At 45.2% G+C, this 9,756-nt stretch overlaps 1 protein-coding gene across 1 annotated transcript in view; it reads left to right on the top strand.

Annotated features, from left to right (window-relative positions):
- Positions 1-8,858, top strand: part of LOC105985910 (melanoma antigen preferentially expressed in tumors-like) — a 12,513-nt gene extending 3,655 nt beyond the window's left edge. Inside the window, exons 2-3 of the mRNA XM_013016626.1 lie at positions 6,296-6,400; positions 8,752-8,858. Of these exons, the coding sequence (XP_012872080.1) occupies positions 6,296-6,400; positions 8,752-8,858 (212 nt within the window). The remainder of the gene's footprint in view (positions 1-6,295; positions 6,401-8,751) is intronic.
- Positions 8,859-9,756: the final 898 nt, after the last annotated feature.

Here is a 9,756-nt window from a genome sequence, read left to right as displayed (position 1 = left end):
GAAGGAAGGAAGGAAGGAAGGAAGGAAGGAAGGAAGGAAGGAAGGAAGGAAGGAAGGAAGGAAGGAAGGAAACAAGGGAGGGTAGGAGGGAAGGAGGGAGTGAGGAAAGGAGGGAGGGAAGGAGGGTTGGAGGGAAAGAAATACAGGAACAATTTCCTGAAGTATTGTGGAGGTTAGAAAGTTGAGCTGGATTCTCTTGCTTGGTTCCTTGCTGACTCAGCCAATGGAACACCTGTGGTAATGTCTGGAGGGATTTCTGTAGATGGATGGGAAGTCTTTCTGGTGCATTGTGTTTTATATTTCAAAGAGAAGCTGGGCTGTGTAGGTCACACCTTTAACCCTATCACTTTTTGGTGTACTCCACTGATTGGATTCTTCTCAAGGGCAATACCCTAGCAAGGTGTGATCTGAGACGCTCAGAAATCCCATCAGAACCTGCTCTGGGATTCTTAAATCTGCAATGGAGAGGATGGGGTTGGGCTATAAAGATTCCCAGGGGTCAGAGAACACCAAAGTCCCAGAGCACCGGAGTCTAGGATGTGACCTCCAGACTGACGTATCTTCACTTGTTGATGTCAATTATTGTTCCTGCATTTACCATCTTGATTTCCTGTACATGAATATGGGCTATGAAAAAAACAATTCCCATTTGTGTCTCATCAGAAGGGAAGATTAGCTCTGTCATTTGACTATCACTGTCTCTGTGTTGATGAGGCTGAATTTTCCATTATATAAAATATTGACTTGCTTTTTCACTGAGACCAATTATTTTTCCCCCTTCCTTTTTTGAAATCTGTGAATTCCATTTAAATTATCCACAAATTATCTACAAAATGCAAGGCTGAAAGTATTTCTTTCCAGATTTTAGTTTCATAAGCCATCTTAGTTAATAAAAAAGAAAAAAAGTATGTTTTTTTATTCTTAAAGAGCAATTTAAGCTCTCTGTTCTCTCTGCTCTTTTCTAGCTCTTTCTCAGCTCTTTACTTCTCTTCTCTTTCCTAGCTCTCTCTTTCCCACCTTTCCCAGATGCTCTCTTTTCTATCTCTTTTCTAGCTCTTTTCTCTTCTCTTTCCCAGCTCTTTTCTCTTTCCTATCTCTCTCTTTCTCACCTTTCCCAGATACTCTCTCTCTGCTCTTTTCTAGCTCTTTCTCAGCTCTCTTTTTCCCAGCTCTCTCTTCTCTTTCCCAGATCTTTCCCAGCAGGTCTACTGAATAAACCTACCCCTTACCTGAATACTACGTTCATGGTGCTATTCTTACTCGGCTACCTCTTTTTAAAAACCTAACATAAATGGTGCCGTGACTCGGATAAAGGGCTTAAAGTCAGGATCAATGGGATTCCTCTCTGGGTTTTTTTCCTCTTTTTTCTTTTTTGTTTGTTCTTCCCTTTCTGCTCTGAGGAATACCCACAGTTCTGACAGCCTTTTGCGAACCCATCTGTCTGCTGCGGACACAGCGCATCGATACCATTGCTGGCCTTCACAGCCACGTCCACACCACTTCTCTACTCTGGCCCTGGCAACTGAGGCCCAACCATGTGATGTGCTTTGTTAGCAAAGATGTCTAAATATTGTTGTCAAAATTTTAGATTTTGAGTTTTGCCTTTTTTTGTTTTGTGTTGTGTATTCTACTGACTACATGGTTCTAAAATACTGGGCATATCTGTGCTAAAATTCTCATCACATCTAATGAGTTTTGTCACTTCAGAATATTTGTTGGCAATTCTTGATAAGGACCAGGTAAGCTCTACTTATTCTACTTGATCTCCTTGTTGCTTTAATTGGAAATAATAAAGGGCTTTTGTGGCAAAGATTGCAGTTCAAAGCCAGCTCAGGCCGAAAAATCCCTAAGACTCCATCTCCCAACTAACCTGCAAAGAGCCAGGCTGGAAGCATGGCTCAAGACTCTTATCTCTAACCAGCCAAACACTGGAAGTGGTACTGTAACTCAATGTGGTAGGGCACTAGCCTTGAGCAGAAGTGTTCAGGGACAGTGCCCAGGCCTTGAGTTCAAACCTCCTTGAATACCAACTGGGGCAAGCCATCCCAGCAAAGAGCACCTAGATTCAGCCAGTCTGGGGAACAAGGGAACATGGAGAGGAGTAAGAGGAGATGATGTCACATCAGCTACTTTGTGCCTGCCCTTTCAAAATTAACCAGAGCCGGGAGGTCAGTAGGAGTAAGAAGCCTGCCCATCCAATGTCTATAACTGTCTACCTATTAACTGAACAGGAATTTATATTCTTGCCTTTGTCACCTGACTTCTCTACCTACTCACCAGATATCAGAAGTAGCTAAGGACATTTCTACCAACATTTTCAGCCTTAAGTCCTTCCTCTTGCCATTTATTTGCTCTCTAGTATTTTTTTTCCAGCCCCTCAATGCTCATGAGACTTCTCCAGACTTCACCCAAGGACTCAATCCACCAAGGGACAGCTGCTGTTCACTGCCTTCTCTGAGAGGGACCAAATTCCAGCCTTTTACCCCTATTGTCGCTGCCCCTTGTCAGCAGGAAGTAGCCAGAGAGAATCCGTGCCCTATTTCATGATTATTAAAAGGCTGGAATGTAAGGTCCACTTCTGGATGGCTAGCAGACTCCACCCTCCTCGCAGCAAAGTCTCCACCCAGTACCTGCGTTACCTAGGCAACTGGGACACCTGGAAGGTCACATCTGCATCCGCCGAGGTCACATCTGAATTTGATGTGGCCACACCTTTCTCCGCCCATACCTTAGACAAGGCCTAGTCCAGGCCCAGACTCTCTCTGCTCTCTCTCTGCTCTTTTCTAGCTCTTTCTCAGCTCTTTCCTTCTCTTCTCTTTCCCAGCTCTCTTCTCTTTCCTAGCTCTCTCTTTCCCACCTCTTTCCCAAATGCTCTCTTTTCCAGCTCTTTTCTCTCTTTTCTAGCTCTTTTCTCTCTTTCCCAGCTCTCTCTCTTTCCCAGCTCTCCCAGCTCTCTTTCCCAGGTCTTTCCCCACCGTGTGGAGTGCCAACCTTGCCTGGTCCCAGCAAGTCTACTGAATAAACTTACCCCTTACCTGAAAAAAAAAATTTTTTTTGGTTCCTCTGTCGAATGTGAATGCTAGCTTTGCTGGATACACCAGTCTGGGATGGCAGTTATTGTTCTTAGGCCTTGGATGGTACTTTCCCAGACTTTCCTTGCATTCAGTCTTTATGGAGAGATCTGCAGTGATTCTGATTTTGCCCATTGTAGTATAGCTCCTTTGCTTTTGCCGCATGCAGGATCCTTTATTATTTAGAACTGGCGTTTTTACTATGATGTGTCTACAAGTGTTCCTCCTGAGATCCTGTTTGCTAGGTATTCTATATGCTTCTGTTATGTAGGTGAGATTCTCTCTTTAAAAATTGGGGAAATGTTCAGCAATAATTTTATTGAATAAGTATTGCATCCCTCTATTCTAGTATTCTTTACCTCCATTGACCCCAATTATATGAAAGTTAAATTTCTTGGCATTGTCTGCTTGGAAATCCCTTTAACATATTTTGATTGTTTTTCCAAATCTGTGACTTTTTTCCAATTGCTGCATTTTGTCCTCAGTACCTGATATTCTATTTTCCATTTCATTCACTCTATTAACTATGGCTTCCATTGTGGTTTTCATGGAGGAAATTGAACCATTTATAATTTCTATGTTGGTTCTCAAAGTATTAATTTCATATTTTAGTGAGGTGTGTAATGCATCTATTTTTGAGTGCATCTCTTGTTTGAAATCCTGGATCTCATTTGATAATTCATTTCTTTGTTCTCTACATTTCTGATCCATTTCTCACTTTAATTCTTGAGTCATTGCCTCTATCAACTCTTGGATGTAACGTTCGTCTTCCATTTCTTTTTGTTTTCACTGGAGTTCTTCCTTGGGTGGCTGCTGGCCTTTGGGGATGGTTTGCTGTCTTGCCTGTTCATGAATCTTATAATTTTTCACTGTGATTTTCGCATGAGGATTCAGGGATTATCCGAGTCAAATCCTGAACTCTTGATCAGTAAGTGGCTGCCTTTGCTTGGTTTGGGGTTGGTTCCTGGCTCAGCACCCACCTGCAACACACAGATGGGGCCCCTTCTTCCACTGGCTATTGGAGCCCTTGAGCCTAGTTCCTGACTTCAGATAGGAACTGGCAGCGCAGCTCCACTTAGTCTCTCACCCAGGGGGACCCAGGCAGGGCTCATTCCACCACCCGCTGTTGGAGCCTGCTCGTGGTTCCTGACTTCACCTGGTACCTTTCATTTAAATAGTTAGAGCACCTGCCCAGAACCCCCAGGTTGGACTCCTTCTGCTGCCGCCTGCCTACCAGCCGTTCCCGACTTCAGCCAGGGACCGACAGTGCAGCTCCACTTGAACTCCCAACCTAGGGGACCTAGGTGGGCCTCACTGGTGGCTGTTTGTGGTTCCCAACGTGAGCAGGTACCATCAGTTTAAGTTGTTAGGGCACCCACCCGGACCACACTGGTAGGACTCCTTCCACCTCCAGCTGCTGGAGCCTGCCCAATGCTCCCGACTTCAGCCAGGGACCCACAGCACATTTCCACTTACACAACGCCCACCTGGGAAGACACAATTCACTGGAACCTGCTCAAGGTTCCAGACTTCAGCCAGGGAGCCTCGATGTAAATTGTTAGAGCAGCCACCCAGAACACACAGGTGGGGCCGCTGATGGTGCCATGCTCAGCTCCCAGCTTCAATGAAGGACGGGCTTCGACCTGGCAGGTGGGGTGTATTCCAAGGGTTGCTTGGATGCTTTCACACTTCCCACATTCAGTGGGTCTAGTCACCCCTATGGAGGGGGAGGTGTTTGGTTCAAGCTCTGGGGGGTTACTGCTAGCTCTGGTCTCCCATAGTGGGATGGGGTGGCATGGCCCCCGTGGGGTAAACATTTATCCTGTAACTGGTTAAGGGCTGTCCAGTGGTGGTGTGGCAGATCACTATATCTGTGCACTGTAGATTGCCAGTTGCCACTGGGCTATGTTGCGATGACTTGTGGGATGGGCAGGATGGTGGGGGGGGGCTCTCTCCTTCCTTCCTTCCTTCTTCCCTCTCACCAACCCTCCCTCCTTTCATTCCTGCCTACCTTTCTACCTTCTTTTCCTCCTTCCTTTTAAATTTTGTACTGAAACAGGACTTGAACTCAGCACCTTGGGGCTGTATCAGAACTGACTTTTATCAACACTCGTGTTGTATCACTTGAGCCACAACACTAATTATGGGATCCTAGGAACTCTATTTTTGGTCCAGTTTGGTTTAAACTGAGACCCTCTGATATCAGACTTCTTGAGGCTCTAGGATTCTAGGAGTACTAGAATGTGGCCTGAGGAGGTTGTTGGAGATAATACTCACATACTTTCATGCCTGGCTGGCTTCTGAGATCAGATCTCAGGCTCCTGAATAGAATTCCAGATATGAGACATTGGAACCAGGTGTGAGTATTCTTTTCTCCCTTTTTGTTTTGGATGAGTTTGTGTGTGTGTGCCTGGTTGGGCACAAAGTGAATATTTCTTCTACAAGTGCAAAGGAATAGTGATTTGCATTTCAAAGGCACATTGCATCAAATCTCCATGACTACAGCTTTAACTACTGAGCATTCCCATTCTCAAATATGTTGGAAAAGTAAAGAGTTCTCCTGGCTTGAATGGGATATCATTAGGTATTTGATCTGGCATTTTTCCAGTATACCTTTTCCACAGAAAGTGACCAATGTCTGTTTGACCTTGGTCATGGGTTTGTGTGTGCACTTGCGCCAGGTCTGGCACTAGGTGCGGCCTTGAGCTTTTGTGCTCAAGGCCAAATATTACTACTTGAGCTACTTCTAGCTTTTTTGGAAATTCACTTGAGATGAGTCTCCCAAGGACTTTCCTGCCCAGGCTGGCTTTGAACTGGGATCCCCAGATCTCAGACTTGCTGAGTAGCTAGCATTCTAGCCATATGCAATACTCTCAGTCTCTGGTGCCACAAAATGATCTCTCTCTACCCCTGTGTTTCCATTCTTTTTATTTTCAATTGAGTGATACAGTACATTCTAGAGAGCAAGGGATTACCCCACAACTTAGAGGTTTGCTTACAACCATTAGGAAAAACAAGATGGTGTTGTAGATCTTTCCAGGCTGAATTGACTCCAGATTCCTGATGGTGTGTGCACAGGGCAGATATATCCCAAAAATGCCCCAAAACTTCTGAGGTTCCACAGCTACCATTGAACTAAAAAGCACAGGACCAGTCTCCCTGGCTCATCTACCCATACTAAACGTTGGAGTTTATGTCCCCTGGAGAATGCATTTCTTTCCCAGCTTTCATTTTTGATGCTGAGAAGAGATTCCAGGAAAGGCTCCTGACTACACAGGAAGAGCAGAAAGGCCAGGACGCCCTCCTCTGTGACCACCCAGAACCATCGGGTATGAGGCTATAGAACTGGCAGGCTGAATTTACCCAAATGAGCACAAAAAAGACCACACTAAAGCTAACAGCACAACTATGCTTATTGCAGCATTATTTACCATACCTAAGATATGGAACCAACCCAGATGCTCCTCAGTAGATGAATGGATCAAGAAAATGTGGTATGTATACACACACACACACACACACACACACACACACACACACACACACAATGGAATTCTATGCCTCCATCAGAAAGAAGAACATTGCCCCATTTGTTAGGAAATGGAAAGACTTGGGAAAAATTATATTAAGTGAACTAAGCCAGGCCCAAAGAAACATAGGTCCCATGGTTTCCTTTATTTGCAATAACTAGTAGATGTCTAGGACAAGCAGAAAATGTCAAAAGCTATACAAATGACCATAGAAGATGATGTTAAGCAAAATGAAACCCAAAGTAGGGACACAAGTGATTTTTTCTTCTTGCTATGGTTTTTAATGTACTTATAATATACTGTGTGATTTTTGGTTTCTTTTGTATGTTCTTTCCCAATGGTATAACCCCTGTTTACACTCTATTTGATTCTGATGCCCTGCATTTTTTTTTCTAATTTGGGGAGGGGAAGGGAAAAAACAAAATGCTTAAATTGGGATACAGGTTGACACATTGTGACAATGAGATGCACAGACACTATGTTGAAAATGAACTTTACAACTTCAGGTGTGGGGTGGGAGGACATCAGGGCAGGGTTGGGGGGGAGGGAGGAGGGAGTAGTTGGGGAAATAAGGGATAGTCAGGGAAAAACAAAGCAGGTGCTAACAATGCTTGATAGGAAATGTACTCATTACCTTACTCATGTAACTGTAACACCCTCTGTACAGCATCTTTACAATAATATATATTAATATAAAAAAATAAAAAATAGCTTGTCCACTCATGCTATTCCCAGGGATCCAGGGCTTAGCCCCCACTTTCTCCCCACACCATCTTCCAACTCCACATCTTAGCTCTTCACCATCAGCTGGAGCCCTCCAGAATCTTTCCAGAAAGTCAGTGCTCTGGGCGAAGCCACTGACTGCAGTGTTTCACCAATGTTTCTGGAGGTAATTGCTTATTAGCCATTGCTGTTCCATTCAAGGGGAACTTTAAGGCCAAGGGGAGCAGAGAATGAGATTTGTAGAGGGGATGCTGGTGATTGTGGGGGACGGTGTCCCTTTCCCTTAGATCACCACGGGAGTGAGCCTGGCCTGCTGTCTCCTAACTGCGTCTTTCATGGTAACTCATTCCTGAGCCTGTCCTACCACTTTGGAAAGCTAGAAATCTGTTATGCTATGAAGATTAGACACCCTCAATGTTTATTGGACATAAATGACTACACGTAAATGAGTGAATGACAGCATTGGAATCGGCACAGTATCCTGAGAACAATCTTCTTTCTGCATTCTTGGCAGTAGGTTGTCTTCCCTCATGGACCTGCTCCTGCCACCCAGCATCCACCCTGATGTCAAGTATCCAACCAGGGCATCACACATAGGGATTTTAAATAATACCTGCCTTGCTGGGTGCTGTGAGCTCTTGCTCAACTCTCTAGTGTAAACATCCAAATCCGCCACACTGTCACTGCTATATATACAGTGCTGAAAAGAGAATAACAGGATCTCCTTCCTTAGAATAAAACAGTGGAGAGCTCTAGCTAGGGGAGGGTGGAGAGACTGACTTCTTCCTTCCGTCCTTGAGTTACAAGGGGACCTGTCCCTCCTGAAAGCTTCGGATTCCAAGGATACATTTTTGTATAGGGAACTATGTGCAGAAAGTAAGGCATAAACTTCAACATGTGACAATATTTGGTGTACAAGTGGTAGATGACTTCCTCAGCTTGGGAAGTAGAGCTAAGGGATAAACTGAAAATCTGCATAAACCTGACTCTACCCCCATGCTCCTGCACAGTTTAGGGGAGACAGCCCACACCCAGGACAGAAATCTGAATTGCCCTTAAGCCACGACTGATTGACATTTCCAGTAAACTCTGTGTTCTGAGAGTTCATTGGGAGGAAGCCTTAAAACTCCCAATTATTTTGGAGTCTCAGAACTTGGATTTTTGGGTTCTCCCAGGAAGGAAGGAAGGAAGGAAGGAAGGAAGGAAGGAAGGAAGGAAGGAAGGAAGGAAGGAAGGGGAGGTCCTGGAGGACCTGGCCAAGTCACCAGACTTGGAAACCTTCAAGGCTGTCCTGGATGGGCTCAATCTGCTACTTGCCTATAAGGAACACCTCAGTCAGTGGAAGTTACAAGTGCTCGATTTGTGGAATGAGCACCCAGAAATATGGACACAGGGGTACTCCTCCATTGCCCGAATTTCTTCTCCAGATGTTCTCACTGACAGATCCACATCAAGTCCCTGTTCAGGGATGACTGACGAGCAGCCTTTGTTGATTGCTATTGACCTGACAATCAGAATTGACGATCAGAATTGATGCCCAGGATGATCTGCAAGCCTACTTGCTCCAGTGGGCCAGGGAGAGGAAAGAATGAGTCCAGCTGTGCTCAAGGAAGCTTCAGATTCTCCAGAGCTCCTGATACAAAATCAACGAGACTACTTGTGGTGAGGCTGGACTCTAATCTGCACTCCTGGAATGTTGGTCAAATTGGGTTTTTACATGCGGCACATTTAGAACCTTCCCATCTTCAAATGCACCAAGTTTTGGTATGTTCATTACAATATCCATTACAATTACTTGTATGGACACCAATTTTGGGTTGAGCTGGGGCAGCTGCAGCATGTACAGGAGCTTCGTGTACAGGATGTCTTCTTCTTTGATGGAAACCTGCCCACTATCAGGAGCCTAATACCTTTGAAGACCTTGTCTCTGAATGAAATTAAGATGCAGAAGCCAACCTTTGAATTCTGTCACAGTGTCCCTGCACCAGGTAGCTCAAGCACCTGTTTGAGGAATTTGATCCAGGACATCTTCAGTCCAGAGCCCCTGTGAGCCCTGCTGGAGCAAGTAGCTGGCTCCCTGGAAACCCTAGCTCTGGAGCACTGTTATATCACTGATGACAGGCTCTCTATCATCTTGGCTGATCTGAGCCAGTGCTCCCAGCTCAGTTTCTTCAGTATCTATGAAAACCCCATCTCCATGGCCACTCTGCAGAACCTCCTGAGGCACACGTCCAGGCTGGGCCATTTGAGACTAGGGAACTATCCTGACCCTCTAGAGAGCTACCACATGATTGGAGGCCAGGGGACTTGAACCATAAGAGTATTGCCCAGTTTCAGGATGATCTGGCATGGGCTGGGAAGGTGGCTCAGTGGTAGAGCACTTGCCTTGCATGCATGAGGCCCTGGGTTCGATTCCTCAGCACCACATATGC

This window comes from Dipodomys ordii, unplaced genomic scaffold, assembly GCF_000151885.1.
Source record: "Dipodomys ordii isolate 6190 unplaced genomic scaffold, Dord_2.0 Scaffold32, whole genome shotgun sequence".
NCBI lineage: Eukaryota > Metazoa > Chordata > Mammalia > Rodentia > Heteromyidae > Dipodomys > Dipodomys ordii.
This window is presented reverse-complemented; position numbering and strand designations above follow the sequence as displayed.